At 37.7% G+C, this 23,419-nt stretch overlaps 1 protein-coding gene across 2 annotated transcripts in view; it reads right to left on the bottom strand.

Annotated features, from left to right (window-relative positions):
* PKN2 (protein kinase N2) overlaps window positions 1-23,419 on the bottom strand; it is a 149,676-nt gene that overhangs the window by 10,598 nt on the left and 115,659 nt on the right. For both annotated transcript variants that reach the window (XM_062191671.1, XM_062191672.1), the window contains exons 9-16: window positions 15,213-15,356; window positions 14,815-14,890; window positions 14,061-14,235; window positions 13,708-13,834; window positions 13,110-13,240; window positions 12,953-13,028; window positions 12,785-12,876; window positions 3,205-3,381 (exon numbers count right to left, since the gene is read on the bottom strand). In XM_062191671.1, coding sequence (XP_062047655.1) covers window positions 3,205-3,381; window positions 12,785-12,876; window positions 12,953-13,028; window positions 13,110-13,240; window positions 13,708-13,834; window positions 14,061-14,235; window positions 14,815-14,890; window positions 15,213-15,356 — 998 coding nt within the window. The remainder of the gene's footprint in view (window positions 1-3,204; window positions 3,382-12,784; window positions 12,877-12,952; window positions 13,029-13,109; window positions 13,241-13,707; window positions 13,835-14,060; window positions 14,236-14,814; window positions 14,891-15,212; window positions 15,357-23,419) is intronic.

Raw genomic sequence — 23,419 nt, 5'->3', positions numbered from 1 at the left:
GAGTCAGCAGCCAGAGCTAGGCACTGAAAATAGGCACTCAGATATGAGACATAGGAATCTCATTTGGTGACTTAACCACTAGACCAAACATTTGCTCCTCAAACCACTTTAATCAGGGGAGAATAATTTCATTTATGTTAGGAAGATTTTTCTGGCAGCAATGTGAAAATTGGAGTTCAGAAGTAGGTAGAGTTCCAGAGGTAAAAGGAACAGACAAGGCTTTTAGAATAGTACAGATGGAAGATCATGAGAACATTCAATGCAGTGGCAACAAAGTGAATAAGAGTTGAATTTTAAAAGAAAACTGAAAAACCAGTATGATAGCACATAGTACATCATTCGCTGCATACGATGGAGTGGGAGGAGGTGAAGATGACTCTCAAGGTTTCTATCTTAATGGAATGAAAAGGTAAAGAAATAAATAAGTAGTCCGAGTTTTGAGGGGACGCGAGTTTAGCTTTTTTTTGACAGGCAGAGTGGATAGTGAGAGAGAGAGACAGAGAGAAAGGTCTTCCTTTTTGCCGTTGTTTCACCCTCCAATGGCCGCTGAGTTTAGCTTTAAATACATTCATTTTGAACTGCCTGTGGGGCATGTGACAAAGTCTAGAAGTTGTATATACGAGTTTGGAACTCAAGAAAACATGGGCCAAGCTATAATATCAACTGTGAGGTATAGCGCTGTCTATCTTTTCCAGGTTTTATCTTAAATGTGTGGCATAATGTCAGACACACACATAGTAACCTGACTTGAATGAGGAGGGAAGTAATAAATAAATGGTTACAGTTAAAAATGCAAATCTGCCTGCCTTCAGTATAGAATAACCTACAGAGAAAAAGTTAGGAAAATCAGTTCTTAATTATGTAAGCAATAATTTTTGTTATAAAATATAATATAAGTATATATTATATTATATATAAAATATAATACCCTCTCCCTAAAGCATGATATTTCATTTATCTATCTACCTCATCTCAAATCCATTACCATCCACAGAATTAAAATTAACTCTTACCAGTTTGGTGACTGTTCTTAAGATTAGAAACAATATCTTGATTTCTGTTTCTTTCTTTGTAAATAGATGGCCTTGATTGGATTCAATTTAAGAAATAGTTGGGCATATGACCTAAAACATGTATTTCACTAACTGCTTACTAGTATCAGGTATTGTGTTATTTTCACTTATTAGCTTATTTATCTTCAAATCAAATCTTGTTTTAAAGTAGAATTTGAAGCTCAGCAAGGGTGATTAATTTGCCAAACGTCATAAAGCCAGAAAAAAGGCAAAGCTAAGGATCAAGGTATTTTGGTTCCATAGTCCCAGTCATTAAAAAACAATTGAGCCAGGCACTTTTTCAGGTGTTTTCACTACTGACCAGGACAAACACTGCTCCTGCTCCTTCCTTTTAGTGAGGGGAGACAGACAGTAATATGTAAAAATATAAATGACTTTGGGTAGAAATGATGTGATACGAAGAAGATAAAATAGAACACAGAACACAGCAACCTGATTTAGAGGTTAGTGACGTGGTAGTTTACATAGGGAGGAAAGGAGCTTCAAAGACATAACATTTAAAACTGAAACCTGAGTGATTATAGGAAATACTTCAGATTTGGAGTACTGCAACATCTCATTCTTGCATCTCACTGGGCTTTTTGTTTATTTGTATACAATTTGTTTTTCTCAGGAAAATTCCTTAAGGCAGAACTATATCTTATTTTTAAAAGACAAAAACAAGCATAACAAAATTAAAAGAATTCTTCGTGGCTGTTAGCCCAAGGTTAGACATAGTCTAAATGTCCTACTTTAAAGTTTTAAACATTCAGGGAATTAATTTATAGTAGTTTTTTATTACTTTCTGATTTTTGCCTCCTTTTTTAAATGCCTCATTACCCCTTAGAACTAATCCCCATTTCCTCAGCTAAAACTTGAAGGCTTTGATAGTACTGCTATCAATTGCTCTACATCAAACTCTAATGGTTATGGTGAGAATGAAATAAAGGAATCAAAGTGCTATACAAACATCAATTGCTATTCCATCAGAATACACTACTGATGAAAATTCATGAATAAATCCAATAATGATTTTACTACTGGGTTTATGTTTTTTATGATTTGGGTATATTTTGGAGGTAGAGTTAACTGAACTCGCTCATGATTTGGAAGTTGCAGGTGAGGACGGAAAAGGATCAAGGATGCCTCTCTATAGCATGTAGGGTGTAGCTATTAGGAGCACTTCCCTAGTTTCAAATCCTAGCTCCACCCTTAAGGTGTGAAATTGGGGTAACAATTATCCTTAAGGCAGAACTACATTTTTATATTTCAAGTGTATGCATACTGAATATGAAAATACAATCTGAAGTGCTTAATATTTACTTTTATGCATTTGAATAGGCAAAACTTTCATAACTATTCAATTAAAAAAGTACAAAAAGCATTTGTAGCGAGAAGTGTGTTTTCTACTCCTTTCCTTGGAGGCAATATGTATACAGGTTGAGAATCCCCAATTCAAAAATCTAAAATGCAAAATGTTCTGTAACCCAAAACTTTTAAGCACTGACATGATGCTGAAAAAGTTTTGGAGAATTTCAGATTTTTAGATTATGAATGCTTAATCAGTAAAGTTTATGTAAATATACAAAATCCATCCCCCCCCCCAAAAAAAACCCTCCTCAATTTGAAGTATTTCTGATAACCATGCAGATAAGGATACTGAACCTGTATCAGCTTCTTTTATACACTTTCAGAAATTTTATAAGCACAAGCAAATATCTGATATATATTCATTGAAATTATCCTTTGAAAGTGCAAATAAGTATTTTATATATTTATATAATACAGACTGTTCTGCATTTCTTTTTCACTTAACAATGTACCTGTATATAATTTGTCACTGAAACACAGATGTCACTCCCTAAAGAGAAAATTAATAACAAAATTTTTAATTTTAATTTTATTTAAATAAAATGAACCTTAATTGTGATGAAGTGTGAGTTAGGAAACCCATGAAATTTTCAACATGAATAACAGAGTAAAAAATACAAAACACATTTGGCAGAAACCAAAAAGGAATTCTAATAATATCTTGTAGAGATCTAACTTCCAGTAGGGAAAAAAAAGACCTAAAATCCACAGAGAGCTCTTTTTCTTCCCAGAAATAAATCAGTCATGGAAAAACTCAGACAAATGTCTAAAGCATACTCACACAGCTCTTGGTTCAGAAAAGACATCAGTATGAATGTGCATCATTAGGTCCCCACCGGCAGCATATTCCATTACAAAGCAAACATGCTCTTTGGTTTGGAAACATGCAAAAAGGTTCACCAAAAAGGGATGCCTTACACTATTCACAGTTTCAAAAATTCTTTTTTCACACATCAGGCTGTAAGAGAAAACATTTAGAAAAGAAAGATTGGAAAAAAATAACCTCTAGTTGGAAATAACATTCTTTACACATTACCAAACCTTAAATAAAATTTTAAACTATTTTAACTTTAAAACATGTCTTAGGCTTATCATATATGCTATGAAAACTGATCTGCTAGATATATACAAGTTTAATTGAAATATATTAACGAGGTCCGGTGTTGTGGCATAATGGATAAAGCCAAGGCCCATGAGGCTGGCATCCCACTGGTTCAAGACCTGGATGTTCCACTCCAATCCAGCTCCCTGCTAATATGCCTGGGAAAGCAGTGGAGGTTGGCCCATGGCTTGGGCCCCTGCACCCAAGTGGGAAATTCAGAAGAAGCTCCTGGCTCCTGATGTTGGCCTGGCCCAGACCTGGCCATTGTAGCAATTTGCGGAGTGAACTAGTAGATGGAAGATCTCTACCTCTCTATAACTTCCTCTCTCTGAGTAACTCTTGACTTTCAAATAAATAAATCATTCTTAAAAAAAAAACCCAAGAAATATAATAATGAAAGGTAAATTACACATTTCACATTATAGTATCAGAGCAGCATACATTTATCTAGTGGGTATAGTTCCTTTAAAATAGGATTGATTTGGGGTAACTTATGAAAATTCATCAGAAACTGGTCATTTAGCAACTTGTAGAATGTTTTTAAATATTTAGCTTGTGACCAAGGTAATCTCAAGGACAGTACTTATAATTCATAAACTATCATGTTCAAAAATTTTATCATATAAGCTTCTGAAGTTAAGGAGTAAACATAGGCTGCATACAATTTTAATTAAGAAGACTGGAAAGGATAGAGACTACACAGACAATTTGGCAATAAGTGTCAGAAAGTTCCTCAAGAATAATACAATTTTTCTATATTATTTTAGAAAAATCTACAATAGTTATAGACTGCTAAGAACAATGGTCAAGCTGAACGATTCTGGAATGCTGAGACAAAAGAAAAACAAAACAATCCACTTTTCCTTTCCCTGATAATATTCAGAAGTCAACTTGACTTAAAGTAGAAGAAAACTATCAAATGCTACTCAAGCAAAGTTTGAATTAACTTACTTAATTTTCGCATTAAAAATTTTATTGAGTACTTGATAAAAATAAACATCAGTAAATATACCTTAAAACAACTTTATGTGTTTTTAAAAAAATTTATTTGTTTATTTGAAAGGCAGAGTGATAAGGAGGAAGAAAGAAAGATCCTCCATATGCTGGTTCACTCCCCAAATGCTGGGAACAGTGGGGCTAGGCCAGGTTGAAGCCAGGAACCAGGAACACCATCCAGCTCTCCCATGAGGGGACAAGAACCCCAGTACTTGGGCCATCATCTGCTGCCTCTCAGGCATATTGACAGGAAGCTGAATCAAAACCTAAGACGAAGCTTGACTGAGGCACTCGGATATGGAATGCAGGTGTCCCAAGCAGCAGTTTATCTGTTGCATCACAACATTCACCCCTATTTGTATGCTTCTAATAAAAAACAAGTACTTATTTTGTATCTATTTCTGGGAATAAAATAAAAAATTTGGCTAAATCTAAAAATCCTTAGATTTTGGTTTTGAGAACTTTTTTGGTTGTTCCAAACAACATTCTAGCATTCCAAAATGCCAAACTAAAATCCTGATGTGAGCAGGAAGTAGTTTCATTCTCCTTTCAAGAAGGAATTAAAAAAAATTCTTTATTTAGATATCCAGATTATACAGCTTATGACTTGAAAAGAATTAAACCTGAAAAACATTTACAACCATGCAATTTTTAATGTTAACGCTAATATGAGTTGTTTCCTGGATAATGAACTAAAAGACTTGTTCAGTTTTTAAATATTGACAATTAATGCAGTTATTATTATTTAGTTTTAAACTCCATTTAATAATGTCACATTCTGGATGAATCATCCCTTGATTTCACCCAATATGTTTTTAATCTTACACATAATCAGAAAGCCACAGGATAACTGCTTTTGTAAAGCTTTAGTCTTACATCTATATAACCATTTTCTTTATTTTGGCAAATTTCTAAATATTAAAACAATATATAAATTCATGGAAGAATAAAAGTTAATAGCCTTGATTTTTATCACCATTTATTTTTAAAAAAGATTTATTTGAAAGTTTTTTTGGAATTAGAGAGGGGGAAATACAAAGAGAGATATCTTCTATCCACTGGAAAGCAACAGAAGATGGTCCAAGTGTTTGGGCCCCTGCTACTCCCATGGAAGATCTGGATGGAGTTCCAGGGTCCTGGCTTCATCTTGCTCCAGCCCAGGCTTTTGCAGCCATTTGGGGAGTGAACCAGAAGAGGAAAGCTCGCTTTCCTTCTAACTTTAACTTTCAAATAAATAAATAAATAAATATTTTTAAAAATTCTAAAAATTGCTTTGGGCAAGATTTATAAGATGGATTCTAATACATCTGCGTCTAGTCTACATAAATTTTAGACACCAGTAGACAAAATACTTAGATGAAGCAAGACAAAGCTGGTAAGATATTTTAGGCTCATAAAGATGAAAACCACAGTGTCTTCATGGTCTACAGTTTATATTTATGAGTCGATCAATAATTCTCACGGATGGCTGTTAGGTTAGACCTGAATGGAACAACAAAAGACTGAGAATCAAGTGATTGGATTATTGCCTTTCAAAGGAATTCTCTGACAATGAATGACAATAATGATGAGGACTGGATAGATGTCTTAAGATGATAAGATAAAGGGGGAAGGATTTTTATAAACCAAAACTATCAATATATATTTTTTTTCTTTTTTCTTTTCTTCTTCTTTTTTTGACCGTCAGAGTTAGTGACAGAGAGAGAGAGAGAGACAGAGAGAAAGGTCTTCCTTTTCCATTGCTTCACCCCCCAAATGGCTGCTACGGCCGGTAGCAGCTCCTGCTGAAGCCAGGAGCCAGGTGCTTCCTCCTGGTCTCCCAGGTGGGTGCAGGGCCCAAGGACCTGGGCCATCCTCCATTGCCTTCCCGGACCACAGCAGAGAGCTGAACTGGAAGAGGAACAACCGGGACAGAATGCGGCGTCCCAACCGGGACTAGAACCCGGGGTGCCAGCGCCACAGGCAGAGGATTAACCAAGTGAGCAGCGGTGCCGGCCTATCAATATAATTTTAAGCTCTTTACAGCAAACACTCAGAAAGTCATTGCACGAGAATCTTTGACTTCTTCTACATTATCTAAGTTGTATATTCTTAAGTCCATACAACAATCCAACCTTACTCAAAATTTCACTTTATTCACTCTGCCTAGAACACTTTCTTCTAAATTGTCATTTCTTTTTTCACCATATTCTGTAATGAACTGTGCTGTGTTCTATAAATACAAAATTATGTTTTCAACCCTAATCTGTTGTGTCAAAAAAATTAACTAGTAAGAAAAAGCAAGCTGAGTAAGGAGGTATTAGAATAATGGGACTAGGGTTAGACTGGATTCAGAAAGAATGTTTTACTAATGGTAGGCACTCTGTGATCTTTGTATATGAATTACTTTGGTATATACAATTAATCCATAATTTGTGTCCATGTTAACAGCTTGATTTCAGAATTTCTATGATTTATAGAAGGAGCAATTTTTAAGTAAAATAATATGATCCAGACTATAGAAACAAAATTTAGAATATATAAGAGAACTGTCAGGGCCAGTGCAGTGGAGTATCAGGCATTGCAGTGCTGGCATCCCATATGGGCACCAGTTCGAGTCCTGGCTGCTCCACTTCCGATTCAGCTCTGCTATGGCATAGGAAGCAGTAGAAGATGGAACAAGTCCTTGGGCCCCTGCACCTGCACGGAGACTGGAAGAAGTTTCAGGCTCCTGGTTTTGGATCAGCCCAGCTCCGGCCATTGTGGCCATTTGGGGAGTGAACCAGTGGATGGAAGACCTCTTTCTCTCTCTGCCTCTGACTTTCTGTAATTCTGCCTTTCAAATAAATAAAATAAATCTTAAAAAAAAAAAAAAAACCCTGTCATTAAGAACCATCAAATATTCCAGAAACATCTATTAAAATATGATGGTCTATTTTTTTTTAAATTTTTACACTGCCTTTTTCTTGCCTTCTTTTAGATATACTAGAAACTTGGAGCTGGCGCTGTAGCGCAGCGGGTTAACACCCTGGCCTGAAGTGCTGGCATCCCATATGGGCACTGGTTCGAGTCCTGGCTGCACCACTTTCCATCCAGCTCTTTACTATGGCCTGGAAAGCAGTATAAGGTGGCCCAAGTCGTTCATCACCTGCACCTGCGTGGGAGACCCGGAAGAAGCTCCCAGCTCCTGGCTTCGAATTGGCGCAGTTCTGGCCGTTGTGGCCAATTGGGGAATGAACCATCTCCTCTCTCCCTCTCTCTCTCTCTGCCTCTCCTCTCTCTGTGTAACTCTTTCAAGTAAAATAAATAAATCTTTAAAAAAAATAGATAAGCTAGAAATTTAAAATTACTCCTTTTCCCTATATTCAAGTTTCTCCACTTAGCACTTATTACTCTTGGAATTTTTTACTTCTGTTTCTATACAAATTCCATTTTAGATTATTTTATTTATAAGTTACTGAGAAGTACTGAGATTTAAAACTGAAGTTAAAAAAAGTATCATTCATCAAGGCTGAATTCATTTTTTGTAGAGGTAACGGCCTGGGTTATGGCTAAAGTTTCATGTTCTGATCTGAATTTTCTTATTTAATACTAACATTAATATTATTCCATCTAGATTTAATTAGAACATGCTGTCCTACAAAGACTTGGCTTTAAGTAATAACACGGGTGGGTGTTGTGGCACAGCAGGTTGAGTCACTACTTGGGACACAATAATCACGTATTAAAGTGCCTCGTTTGACCCCTGGCTATTCTGCACTTCAATCTTTGGAAACAGCAGATCATGGTCCAAGTACTTGGGTTCTTGTCATCCATGTGAGAGATCTGGATAGGGTTCCTGGCTCCTGGCTTTGGCCTGGCCCAGTTCAGGCTGGTGTAGGCACTTGGGGAGTGAACAAGCAAACAGATTAATCTCTCTCTCTTTTAAAGGTTTATTTTATTTATTTGAAAGGTAGAGCTACAAAGAGACAGAAGGAGAGATGAGACAGAGACAGGATCTCTCTTTCTCTGCCTTTCAGATAAATAAGTAAATTAAAAAAAAAAAAAAAAGCTAGCAATAATGTGGCAGAAAGCTATATTGAACTCCAGAATTAACAGAACTGGTACAAACTGAGTATCTCTTATCTGAAATGTTTGTGCCCAGAAGTATTTCATTTTGGATTATTTATGTATATATAATGAGATATCCTGGGGATGGGACCCAAGTGAAAATATGAAAGTAATTTGTGGGGCCGGCGCCGCGGTACAATAGGTTAATCCTCCGCCTGCGGCACTAGCATCCCATATGCGCGCCGGTTCTAGTCCTGGCTGCTCCTCTTCCTATCCAGTTCTCTGCTATGGCCTGGAAAATCAGTAAAAGATGGCCAAGTCCTTGGGCCCCTGCACCCGCTTGGGAGACCCAGAAGAAGCTCCTGGCTCCTGATCGGGCATAGCTCCGTCCATTGCGGCCATCTGGGAAGTGAACCATTGGATGGAAGACTTCTCTGTCTCTCCCTCTCACTGTCTGTAACTCTATCTCTCAAATATATAAATAAATAAATAAAAAGAAAGTAATTTGTTTCATATATACCTAAAACACATATCCTGAAAGTAATTTTTTTTCTGAAAGTAATTTTATGCACTTTTTCCTCTCGTTTTTTTAAAAAAGATTTTATTTGAAAGACGAGTTACAGAGTTAGAGAGAGAGAGAGAGAGAGAGTCAGTCTTCTACTCAGGGGTTCACTCCTCAAATGGTTGCAATGGCTGGTGCTGAGCTGCTCCAAAGCCAGGAGCCAGGAACTCCTGGCTTCTTTTGGGACTTCCATATGGGTGCAGGGGCCCAAGGACTTGGGCTATCCTCCACTGCTTTCCCAGGCACATTAGCAGAGAGCTGGATTGGAAGTGGAGCCGCCAGACTTGAACTGGCACCCACACGGGATGCTGGTACTGCAGACAGGGGCTTTAACCTGTTGTGCCACAGTGTTGACCCCTATATAATATTTTTAATAATTTTGTGTTAGGAGGCAAAGTTTGTGTATATTGAACCATCAGACTTGTGGTATCATGTCAATGTTCATAACGTTTCAGAACTTAGAGCATTTCAGGTTTAAGATAAGGGATGTTCAATCTGTAATCATTTTCATATTTTTTTGGCAAGCCAATGAATCCACCATTTATCAAACTGGAAAGGAAAACATTCGATTCTTCTATTATTCCAAGTGTAAACAGAATGAAGGTGAAATTAAAGAACTGCTTTAGTCATCTGCATATGTAACATAAAAATATGGTTCCCAGGATGCAAGATGGTGCTCAGAATATTTTATCAATGTACTGCAAAATGCTCTCTACAAAGTTTTAGGTAACAAGAAATAGAAAAAAATAGCAAAAAAGAAAGAGGTATAAAATAAATAGGCAAATCTAAAAGGAAGAGGATTGAGTTTTTTTTTTTTTACAAAAACAAAAAAATTCTCCTTTTTTTTTTTTAAATTTTTGACAGGCAGAGTGGACAGTGAGAGAGAGAGAGAGAGAAAGGTCTTCCTTTTGCCGTTGGTTCACCCTCCAATGGCCGCCGCGGTAAGCGCGCTGCGGCCGGCGCACCACGGCGATCCGATGGCAGGAGCCAGGTGCCTATCCTGGTCTCCCATGGGGTGCAGGGCCCAAGGACCTGGGCCATCCTCCACTGCACTCCCTGGCCACAGCAGAGAGCTGGCCTGGAAGAGGGGCAACCGGGACAGGATCGGCGCCCCGACCGGGACTAGAACCCGGTGTGCCGGCGCCGCAAGGCGGAGGATTAGCCTAGTGAGCCGCGGCGCCGGCGTAAAATTCTCCATTTTTAAGAAATGTTATAATTTTAAAAATTATTCATATAATAGAAAAACACTATAACCACCAATTTGAGAAAAGAATGTTTAACCTAAGCTGCTAAGATTCTGATTAAGATACCTGGGTCCCGCATCAGAGTAGCTGGGAACAATTATCAGCTCTGGCCTCTGAATCCAGCTTTCTGTTAATACAGATCCTGGGAGGTAGAGGTGAGGGCTCAACTAATTGGGTTTCTGTCACCCATATGGGAGACTGGATTGGGTTCCTGGCTCCCAGCTTCAGCCTGGCCCATTCTGGCCCTGGCTGTTGTGTACTTTTGGAGTGAACCAGCAAATAAGAATTCTATCTCTCTGCTCTCAAATAAACAATTTTTTTAGATTTTATTTATTTATTTGAGAGGTGGAGTTACAGAGAGAGAGAGAGGGAGAGAGAGACAGAAAGGTCTTCCATCCATTGGTCCATTCCCCAAATGGCCACAATGGCCAGGGCTGAGCAGATCCAAAGTCAGGAGGCAGGAACTTCCTGGGTCTCACACATGGATACAGGGGCCAAACACTTGGGCCATCTTCTACTGCTTTCCCAGGTCATAGCAGAGAGCTGGATTGGAAAAAGAGCAGCTGGGACTAGAACCAGCACCCATATGGGATGTTGGTACCACAGGCAGAGGCTTAGCCTACTACACAATAGCACCGGCCTAAAGAAAGTGACAATTTGTTGTACCTATGTACCATATCATACAACTCAGGAAGGTATTACTAAAAATGTGTATTTTTAAACTTTTATTTATTCTATTTGGTCTCCCAGGAGGGTGGCAGGGACCCAGGTACTTGAGCTATTGTCTGCTGCCTTCCAGGGTGTGCATTAGCAGGAAATTGGAATTGGAAATAGAGCCATGATGAATTCAGGCACTCTGATAGGGTATGTGGGTGTTCCAAGCAGTATCTTTTTTTTTTTTTAAAAGATTTTTATTTGAAAGTCAAAGTTACACAGAGAGAGGAGAGGCAGAGAGAGAAAGAGAGGCAGAGAGAAAGAGAGGAAGAGAGAGAGAGAGGTCTTCCATCTTTCCATCTCCTGGTTCACTCCCCAGTTGGCCATGATGGCTGGAGTTGCACCAATCTGAAGCCAGGAGCCTCTTCCGGGTCTCCCAAGCAGGTTCGAGGCCCAAGGACTTGGGTCATCCTCCACTGCCTTCCTAGGCCACAGCAGAGAGCTGGATTGGAAGTGGAGCAGCTAGGACTCAAACCAGCACCCATATGGGATTCCGGCATTGCAAGCGGCGGCCCTATCCACTATGCCACAGAGCTGGCCCCTCCCATATTTTTAAATATATGGGTTAGCAAGGTTCAAAGACTTTCAGTGAATACCCTGGTGGCAAATCATTACCAAGGAGGAACTATCAAAACTAGAAAAGTCTGTCTGCTCACTCATCATTCAGGGCTCCTTTCATTATACAGGGTTACCTTCATTAATAAATAGATGCTTCCTAGTGATATAAGACAAATACTACAAATATCAAATGAAAGCCTCTTTTTGTGATAAATATGCCATTTTATAAAATAACTTCCACATTTAATTACACTGCATTAATTTTAAGATAGGAAAATGACTAACTATAATATTTATCCCTAAAGTCACTACATTAAAAATTCTTTTTAATTAAAAAAAATGTATTTGAGAGAGAGAGACACACACACAAGATAAAAATAGAGATAGAGTTAGAGCTCTTATCCACTGGTTTGCTTCTCAAATGTCCCTAACAGTCTGGTATGGGTCATGCAGAAGCCAGGAGCCAAGAATTCAATATAGGTCTCCCAATACCTGAGCCATCTCCACTGACCAGGCATTCCAATGTGGGAAACAGATGTCTTAGCCACTAGGCTGTTGCTCGCTCCCTTTGTACTTTAATAGTTTTATAAAAAGATACATCTGTAATAATTTGTATTTATTATGCCTTAAAAGAAGCTATATTCCAAAAATGATTTTGAGAAAAAGAGGAAAAATAAAGGCATATTTTAAAAAAGCAGAATATATTCACCATTCAATTAATTATAATTATCTGTAAATGTTTTATTATTTACATTAGATAAAATGGGATACAGATCAATGAACAGCAATTCCTATTCCATATAAACACTCAAACATCTGTGTGTATACAAAATTTAAGAAAATTTAACATTTCACCATCTTTCCTTTGTATCCACTAATCAGTTATTACCATAAGAAGGGAGAAAGGAAGGGCTAGAAAAAAAAAAACAATATTTAATCAGCTTCTACCAAATTTAGATACTTATTTTGTTTCTTCATATATTACCATGAAATTAGAAAGTTTTACAACAGGGTACTTCAAAAAGTTTGTGGAAAAATTAATTTGAAATCTATGCAGTTTTTTTTCATAATATGCATTTCTATGAACTTTCTAAAGACTCCTTATACATCAATTCTGTTAATAAAAAATAAGCAATTTCACTTTAAAAAAACTAACCTGTCTACTTCGTCTCGAGCTACGATGTCTCCTTTCTTTAAGGCTTTTATAGCAAACATCTCATTTGTGTGTTTGTATTCAGCCAAAAGCACCTGAAATGACATAAGTAATTATGGCCCATCTGAGTTATCAATTTTGTAGGCATTCCAAAAAATCCCAAAAGCTTACCTTTCCAAAGTGTCCTCTTCCTAAGACAGCACAGCATCTGAAATCTTGTAGATTAAACTGAAACCTTTGCTGAGATCTGAAAACAGTAATCTCAATTAAAAACTCAATGAAGTATGGCATTAAACACATAGTAGCAAAACTATATGTATTTTCTTACCTGCTATTCTCAAGTTCTCGAATGTCACCATATTCTAGGCCTGATTGAGGAATATCAGGCTCATATTCAGATTGAGATTTTGGAAGTATACTATTTCTATCATTCTCAATATCAAAACCAGTTTCTGAATCCTGTAAAATATTAAATTCTTATTAAACCATAGAAACATTTAGAAAATTACTTACTAGTGGTAACGTTGATTAAAAAAATAACAAAAATCAACATTAATATTACAGAGGAAAGTAAAATTCTGAGACTGGTTATTCATTCTTATGGCCATTAATTCTGTTAGACTTATATTAAAAATGTAAAGAAGTACTATACTATTATCATCCTCAATGCATACTATTAACTGAGTTAGAAGATAAAGATTGCTTCAGACAATATGTATTTAATAGAAAGCATACAGCTTCTAGCTTAACTGGACTATTCTATCTCTCTTGGCTGCGGGCATCCAGAGGCCACTGACAACGGCATGCTAACATTAAAAGAGCTTGGTTATCTCCCATCAACTAGATTTGAAATGTTCACTAGTCATTAAGATGATTCTACTGGCAATTCATTTGCTCAAGAGGAATCAAGGTTTAAAATGTCTTGCCTGTCCTGCTGTATCCAAAACTCTTAACTCAGAAGACTCATCGATTTCTCCAAGAGAGGAAGCACGAGGTGGGGCTGGAGGAGGTTCAGGTTCAAGATCAAAGTCCAATTTGGTTACTGTAGAATCACTTGTGGAAGATAATGCAATTCACCAAAACAGTAATCAATAGTAAATATTTTATACAGCTTTAAAACTAAAGCAAAAAATTTAAATTTTTAAAAATTAAACAGAGCACTCATTTCAATATAAAACTTGGGAAAACACGATATCCTCTGCACAGTGGTTGTAATCAATATACCAGAACGTCACAATTAATATTTTGTATACGAGATACTTATGTCTTAGACTCATACCTAGCTGGAGGTGCTAACTCAGGGATGCGTACATCAACCACTGCTACTGAAGCAGGCACAGGAGTTTGGGGGCTGAAGGTGCCAGAATGATTCACTGTAGGAATAGCTCTTCTCACTAGCCTTCCCCAAGTGGCAATATTAATATTCATTTGAGGAGCTCTGAGAAATGTCTTGCCTATGGATATTGTGAATAAAGAAAACAAAATAAGTGATTTCTTTATATATTACCAACAGCCATAATTTAAAAATTCATATTCATCAGTTTATAATTTATGAAGAACAAACAATATCTGTTACTTTTAAAACTAGTTATTAAGTACTTGCTATTAAAGGCTAGTGCAAAATAGCATAAACAATTTTAAAAATAAATAGGTAAGGAATTGTTATATTTTCTTTCTTAAGTCTAGTAATATATGGTTAAGGTTTTAGAAAGAATACATTTTAGACATACAAATACAGTATTTATGAATGAAACAGTATGTGTGGGCTTGCTTCAGATACTCTGAGAAAATAGTGAATGGATGAACTACAGATAAAACAAAACTGACCATGAGTTGATTATTGTTGAAACTGGGTGAAGGCACACCACTCTCTACTTAACAGACATATCTGAAATTCCCTTAATAAAAAGTCAGAAATAAATGAAATAAAAAGAAAAAAAAAACACAGATGGATATTATTTTTTAAAAGTATTTAGATTTTCTATATGTAAGAAAATACTAAAATCATTCTGTATTTGATTCTTCGTAATTACCTTGTTGTTTTGAAAAAATTTTCTTCTGTCTTTGGAGTTTTGGCCTTCTTTCAATAACTGGATTAAAAAAGGTAACCTGCAGTGAAGAAAATACAAGTTGACACGAAAATAGCACTGGATTTATGGCTCATGAAATCCACTAAACTCATGAGATTTTAAAGCTTAAGGGACTCTCAGATATGATTTAGTCTGGCCCCCGCATGTTCTAGATAAAAAAAATAGACCTAGAGAGGATAAATTATTTCTCTCAAGGTCACAAACCTACTCAGTGGCAGAGCTGAGTCAGGAATTCAGGTCATCTGTCTTTCAACCTAATAGTCTTTCCACTTGTATACCATGTTGCCTATATACAAAATTTCAACTGTAGTTATGTACATTTAATAAAATACATTTATTACCTCTGCAAATAAAGTACCCTGGGGTTCCAAATAGAGACACATGCCATGCCGCTGGTTGTCTAAAAAATCTTCTAACCTCAGAAATTTTACAGCACACAGAGATCGCCAATCACGCCAATAAACTGAAATTTCCAGTTCACGTGACTAGGATAATTAAAAAAAAAAGCAAACAAAAAAGACATCATTGGACACACACTTGAATAAATATCACAAAAATATGAAATACAAATACAATAAACAAAGATACACACACAAAGGTCATGCTATTTTAAAGAATGTTTTGTAATTCTCAATTATATATTACCTTCAAATTTATACACTTAAACTCAAGGAAACAAAACTTATATTCTGAGATTCTCCAGGTAAGGTGCTCCTAAGGTATACTCTAAAGAAGGCATAACTGGAAACAACCAATATGGGTGAATGACCATGGAAACTCCCTCTCACAGGTTCAATCTTTCTGATTTCCTTTCTCCCCTTCTTGTTGTGCTCAATCCACTGTTGAGCCAGACAAAATTCTAAAAACATCGTTCATTCGGTCCTTACAATGTGCCACACATTGTGGTAAGTGCTTTAAGAATATTAGGACATTTACTCTTTCAAAAGAATGCCACAGCACGTGGTAGCAAGACCAGTTGAGTGCAGCAGCCTGCACAGCTAGGGAAGAAATGGAAAATTTACTTTATAAAGAAAGATGTCATTTATTGTCACATCAAAAGAATTTTTTTAAAAAGCAAATTAGCAAGAACTTAAATGTCCAAAAACCAGAACAAGTTAAGTATACTATGCCACATATACTACAGTCATTAAAAATAATGTTTACATAGGGAAATACGTATAGGGTTTTAAAAGCATCTGAAGAACATACTCTAGAAGTTGGAGTCAAGCCATAAAATGACTTACACATACATGTTGTAATCTATATACATCTTAATTATAAATTAAACTTTTCCATTATTTCCTGTTTTTCAGGATTCTGTAGAACACTCACAAAAATGCATTAATGTTTATCGAGGCTCTCTAATGTAACAAATTATTTCTTTTATGTAATAATTTTCAAGTTATGAACTTACAGATATTATGTAAGGTCCTCATATATATAACACATAATCTTTTGACTTTAAATTATGAAACTAGTTGATGCAAATAAACACGGAACACTTATAAGAAAATGCAACGACTAGAATTGAGTGAAAACACAATTTGCCAGAAGGCTTCACAGCCAACCTGGAAGAGAATCAGAAAACTATCTCTCTAGGGCAGTATGTTATTCCCAGGGCCTCCTACCTCATTTGTCCTCTCTGACTCATAAATAATATAGGAGAGGATATTTGTCATAAAAGAGTAAGTTTGAAGAGAACACAACTATTTTACAATTAGCCAAATGGCATACAGAAGGTACAGGGTAACTAATGCTATAATGTTCTTTTAAGTTAAGAGTGCAGTAAATAATTTGGAAACAATTATTTTGGGAAGTAAAGTGCAAGAATAATTGTACCTGAAATTGGTAACATAAACTACATTGCTCTTAGACTAGAGCAGGGCAGGGAACCTTTTTTCTGTCACGGGCCATTTGGATATTTATAACATTGACTGTGGGCCACACAAAATGATCAGCTTAAAAACTAGCCCACTATAGATTTATTGGCTTTCAAGTCCTGCTTGCAGTTGCCTTGGCAGGGGCTGACCAAACAGGCCAGACACTCCCCACTCCTGGACCAGGGAGAGTTTCACTTCCTCTCTCTTTTCCAACATCTCGAAGGAAGACTTTTTGAGGATCAGGCAGATGTAAGAGACACTGTACTACCTGTTAAGTTTCCACATCTTCACACTGCTCAAATGGTAGAGTTATGTGTTACTCTGGATGAAAGGAGGTCTAATCACCCTATTTGCTATTTATTCTAGCTACTCTGGTAAAACAAACATATTGATTCATTTCTCTTTCCATGGTTCAAAACGAAGAATGTTACAGATTAGAGATCTGGGGTGGACTTGAGTGAGCTTTTCTAGAGTTCAACAATGAAGAAGTAGGTATGGAGCACTTTACTTTTATTTTGCATTGTTCCCTGTGAACAACACTATCCTCGAAACATGAGAGAGAAGGTGGTTGTGATCTAGATATAATTATATCAGTATCCCACAATGTATGTCATGCTCAACCATCAAGAGGGGTTTTGATAAGTGAAATGGAGTACAGTAGTCAGGAAGCAAAGTACAATATAAAGACTGAGGCTTTTATAAAACGTGATGTCATTAATGTTTAGAATACAACATTTTATTATTTTTTTAAAAAAACGTTTATTTATTTGAAAGACAGAGTAATGGGAGAGAGATTTATCCACTGGTTCACTCCCCAAATGGCTGCAACAGCTGAGACTGGGCCAGGAACCAGGAACTCCATCCAGGTCTCCCACATGTGTGTTATGGACCCAAGTACTAGACCATGTCTCCCAGGTGCATTAGCAGGAAGCTGGATCAGAAGCAGAGCAGCCAGAACTTGAATTGGCAGTCTGACATGTGATGCCTGTATTACAAGGGGTGGCTTAATCTGCTATATTACATCACTGGCCCCTAACATTTAGAATTTACAATGTGACACTGGCATCCTATATGGGTGCCTGTTTGTGTCCTGACTGCTTCACTTCCAATCCAGTTCCATGTTAATGGCCTGGGAAAACCAGCGGAAGATGGCTCAAGTGTGTGGGCCCTTGTCACCCATGTGGGAGACCTGGATGAAGCTCTTGGTTCCTGGTTTTGGCCTGGCCCCACCTTGGCAATTGTAGCTATCTGTGGAGTGAACCAGTGGATGAAAGCTCTCTCTCTGTATCTCTTCCTCTTTCTCTGTAACTCTCTGAAATAAATAAAAAAAAGACTAAAAAAAAAAAAAAAAAAAAAGCAAATGAATTTAAAATGCAAGTGTGATGGCTGGTTTGCTGGTAATTTCAAGATGAAGCAGGTCAGTTCTATAAGGCATGGGCACAACTGTAATCACAGACTTTAGGAGCAACGAATTCCTAGATGGAGTACAACCACTACCCAGAAAAGGTAACAGTATGATTGAGATAGGTACTAAGTGGCAGTACTGGTAGCTCCCAACTTATTTCATTTTTTGTCTTACTATTAATTTGAATCTAAAATCAAAGAGAAAACTTTGTGATAAATCTAAAAAAAATCTGTGTGGGTTATCTTAATCTTAAGTCTCTCTGAAGCCTCAAAGTAAATAGAAAAGGTAAAAGACACTAAATAAGCCTTACATGTAGTGATGGAAAATGACCAATAAATTAAAATGTGGTGCAATCAAAAACAAAAACAGTACACATTAGTGCAAAAGAATTAGCACAAAAAAGGTGGAGGTTCACAAATTGCTGACCAGCCCTGGAGAACCAGAGAATATTTTCATTTTTCAGAGGAAAAACAGCGACATCTATTGGACACTATGGGAAATACTAGCTGAAGGTAGTTCATGGTTTCACCATCAGAATATTCCACATTCCTAATAACATCATGTTTGCTAAGCTGGGTTTTCAATAACAAAAAGCAACTCCAAATGCAAAATCAATGTGGAAGAGATGAGGGTGCAGTGTCCATCTAATTCCAAGCTTTGGTAAATTACATAGTATGAAACAAGCAAACATAATCCTGTAAGTTAATTGTAGTTACATTTGTGTTTTTTTTTGTTTCCAAAAAGTACTGACTTATTGGGACGTAAACATCAATTAATAATTCTTTTTTTTTTTAAAGATTTATTTAATTGAAAGGCAAGTTACAGAAATAGAGAGAGATCTTCCATCTGCTGGCTCATTCCCCAAATGGCTACAATGGCCGGATCTGGGCCAGGCTGAAGCCAGAAGCCAGGAGCTTCTTCCAGGTCTCCCACATGGGTGCCAGGGCTCAAGGACTTGAACCAGCAACCATATGGGATGCCAGTACCATAGGCAAAGGCTTAACCAACTATGCCACAGTGCCACCAAATAACTACATCTTAATAAATGGAATTGTTGGGTATTTCTTTAGGCCTAGGGATGTTTACAAATTTTGATGTTAAGTAAATGACAGCTGAATCCCACTGCAGTAAAGAAAAAAAAAAAAAAAAAAAAAAAAGGCAAAGGCAAACTCTCCATTGCCTCTAAAAGAAAAAAATTACCCAAAGCTTAGAAATTAAAGACCTGAGGAATGGTGAAATTTTTGCAAAGGTGCATGGTAGATGTCATATTTACTGGTTGGTTTCTGAGGACAACAAATTTAGACTTGGGAACCCTATCACTTAAGGTATTGGCATCAAGCAGTTTGAACACTGAAAGGTTGAACAAGAGTTTTAAAAATTGGCTACTAATGGAGGTGTGATTAAAGTTAAGGAATTGGGGCCAGCACTGTGGCATAGTACTGCCATGTCTGCAATGCCGGCATCCCATATGGGCACCGGTTCAAGTTCTGGCTGCTCCACTTCCAATCCAGCTCTCTGCTATGGCCTGCGAAAGCAGCAGAAGATGGTCCAAGTCCTTGGGTCTCTGCACCTGCATGGAAGATCGAAAAGAAGCTCTTGGCTCCTGGCTTCGGATTGGCACAGCTCCAGCAATTGTGGCCAACTGGGGAATGAACTAGCAGATGGAAGACCTCTCTCTCTCTCTCTCTCTGTCTCTCCTTCTTTTTCTGTGTAACTCTGCCTTTCAAATAAATAAAATAAATCTTAAAAAAGATGCAGGAAGAGCCTAGAGGGAATCTGGCTTGGAGCCCCATGGGGGATAGTGTATCTGCCAAACTAGAGGAGAAAAAACAAAGGAGGGGTACATTTTCTCTCTCCCCGATCATTCTGCAAAGGGGTCCTGTAACAAGCTGATAGAGCAAGCACCATTTTGGACACATGTTACAGCTGCACAAGCTCGTTTCCATGCCCAGCAATGAACCAACTGGGGACTCCTGAGTTGGGTGGGGAGAACAAACAGGGAGCTGGGTGCTCAGGACTGTGAAAACACTGAAGCTGCCTGGGAGGACTCAGGGTGTGGCTGGGACAATGGGCAGTCACTGTGGGAGGCTCCACACAGTGCTTCCTGATTACCTGTCAAGGACATTGCTAGGGAATCTGAGCTTACACTGAGGACTGCACAGAGCTTTGTGTGGTCCTTGTAGCAGAGAGGCCGGATAATGATACTCATTGGGGCTAGCACCCAGGACTGGTCTCCTTTGAGGAGAGGAGCTCAGCTGAATGAGTCTACACCAACAGAAAAGAAGAAAGAAGAAACCTCCCCTCTGATTTGAAAAAAAAAGAAAAGGAAAAAAAAAAAAAAAAGGAGACTTACCAGGACAAACCTGAGTGTGTCACCTCAGACACCCCTTCCACCCTAGAGCACTGAACAGAGTTCCCTGGCCACATCCACCACACGCCTCTAGTTATTTCCTGAAAGCACACGCTCCACTAATTCAATCAGACATAGCCCAAAGATAAAGACTGCCACAGTGAAAAAACAAAGAAACCAACGAGTATCTCCACAGATGCCAGAAAAACAAATGCACCAATTCAAGAAACAAGAATAAGACAACATGACACTCCCAAAAGAACACAATACTTCAACACTAGATTGTGAAGATGAGACTGAAGAAATGCCAGTAATGCAATTTGAAACACTGATCATAGGATTACTTAAAATTAACCAGAAGCAAATGCATGAACTAATGAAATCCATACATGACATAAAAGGAAATTTCTCTCACGGAATTGAGCTCTTAGAAATCAAAATGAAATCTTGGAAGTGAAGAATTCAATAAAACAAATTAAAAATACAGTAGAAAGCCTTAACAACAGAATTGGTGAAGCAGAAGAAAGAATATCCAATTTAGAAGACAAAGCACAGGAAATTACAAAGCACAGGAAATTAGACCAAACACAAGAAATTAGGAAACTAAAAAACACTGTTGGGAATCTACAGGATACTATCAAATGACATAACATATGGGTTCTAGGAGTTCCTGAAGGTGTGGAAAGAGAGAAAGGATGAAAAGGCCTTTTTAGTGAAATAATAACGGAATATTTCTCCAATTTGGAAAAGGAAGGGACATCCAAGTACAGGAAGCAAATAGAACTCCTAATAGACTTGACCAGAAATGATCTTCACCATGACACAGTGTAATAAAACTCTCCACAGTAAAACATAAAGATTCTAAAATGTGCATGAGAGAAAAGCCAGATTATTTTCAAAGGATCTCCAATTAGACTCACAGCAGATTTCTCATCATAAACCCTACAGGCAAGGAGAGCGTGACAAGATTAAAAAAAGAAACTGTGAACCCAGAATACTACACCCTGCAAAGCTCTCATTTATGAACGAAGGTAAAATAAAGACCTTCCATGACAAACAGAAACTGAATTTGTCACCACAGGTCCAGCCCTGCAGAAGATGCTGAAAGATGTACTGCATACAGAAACACAAAAACATGGTCACCACTACAGAAGAAGGTAAAGGAAGGGAAGTTCCCAGTAAAAGTACAAAGGAAATCCAAAGTAAAAAATAGGAATATTTAGGCCGGCGCCGTGGCTTAACAGGCTAATCCTCTGCCTTGCAGCGCCGGCACACCAGGTTCTAGTCCCGGTTGGGGTGCCGGATTCTATCCCGGTTGTCCCTCTTCCAGGCCAGCTCTCTGCTATGGCCCGGGAAGGCAGTGGAGGATGGCCCAAGTGTTTGGGCCCTGCACCTGCAAGGGAGACCAGGAGAAGCACCTGGCTCCTGGCTTCGGATCAGCGAGATGCGCTGTCCGCAATGGCCATTGGAGGGTGAACCAACGGCATAAAGGAAGACCTTCCTCTCTGTCTCTCTCTCTCACTATCCACTCTGTCTGTCAAAAAAAAAAAAAAAAAAAAAAAAAAAAAAAGGAATATTTACAGAAAAATGGCAAGGTAAAGTCATTACTTATCCATAGTCACCTTGAATCTAAATGGTTTCAACTCTCCAGTTGAAAGACCAAGACTGGCTGAGTGGGTTGAAAAACAAAACCCAACTATTTGCTGCCTATAAGAAACACATCACACTAGCAAAGATGCATGCAGACTGAAAGTGAAAGGATAGAAGAGGATATTCCATGCTAACAGAAATCAAAAAAGGCTGGTGTAGCCATCCTAATATCAGACAAAACAGACCTTAACACAAAAACTGTTAAAAGAGACAAAGAAGGATACTATGTACTGATTAAGGGATTAATTCAACAGGAAGATGTAACTATTATAAACATACACACACCTAACTAAAGGGCATGTGGCTACTTAAAAGACATGTTAAAGGATCTAAAGGGAGACATAGGCTCAAATACAATAGTAATGGGGAATTTCAATATACCACCTTCAGACAGATCAACCAGACAGAAAATCAGCAAGGAAACAGCAGTTAATTGACACTATAGACCAAACAGACCAAAAAGATATCTATAGAACTTTCCATCTTACAGTTGCAGAATACTCATTCCTCTCACCAGTGCATGGAACATTCTCTAGGATTGACCACATGCTAGGCCATTAAGCAAATCTCAGCAAATTTAAAAAAACAAAAATCCACTCAACATGGATTAAAGATCTAAATCTACAACCTGACACCATCAAATTATTAGAGAACACTGGAGAAACCCTGCAAGATATAGGCACAGCAAAGACTTCTTGGAAAAGACCTCAGAGGCACAGGCAGTCAAAGCCAAAATTAAAAATTGGGATTGCATCAAATTGAGAAGTTTCTGTACCACAAAGGAAACAGTCAGGAAAGTGAAGAGGCAACCAACAGAATGGGAAAAAATATTTGCAAACTATGCAACAGATAAAGGATTAATAACCAGAATCTACAAAGAGATCAAGAAACTCCACAACATCAAAAGAAACAACCCACTTAAGAGATGGGCCAAGGACCTCAATAGACATTTTTCAAATCCAAATGGCCAACAGGCACATGAAAAAATGTTCAAGATCACTAGCAATTAGGGAAATGCAAATCAAAACCACAATGAGGTTTCAACTCACCCCAGTTAGAATGGCTCACATACAGAAATCTACCAACAATAGATGCTGGAGAGGATGTGGGGGAAAAGGGACACTAACCCACTGTTGGTGGGAATGCAAACTGGTGAAGCCACCATGGAAGTCAGTCTGGAGATTCCTCAGAAACCTGAATATAACCCTACCATTCAACCCAGCCATTCCACTCCTTGAAATTTACCCAAAGGAAATTAAATTG

Source organism: Lepus europaeus, chromosome 5, assembly GCF_033115175.1.
Source record: "Lepus europaeus isolate LE1 chromosome 5, mLepTim1.pri, whole genome shotgun sequence".
NCBI lineage: Eukaryota > Metazoa > Chordata > Mammalia > Lagomorpha > Leporidae > Lepus > Lepus europaeus.
The sequence above is the reverse complement of the archived record's forward strand: the minus strand, read 5'-3'. Positions and strand labels throughout refer to the sequence as shown.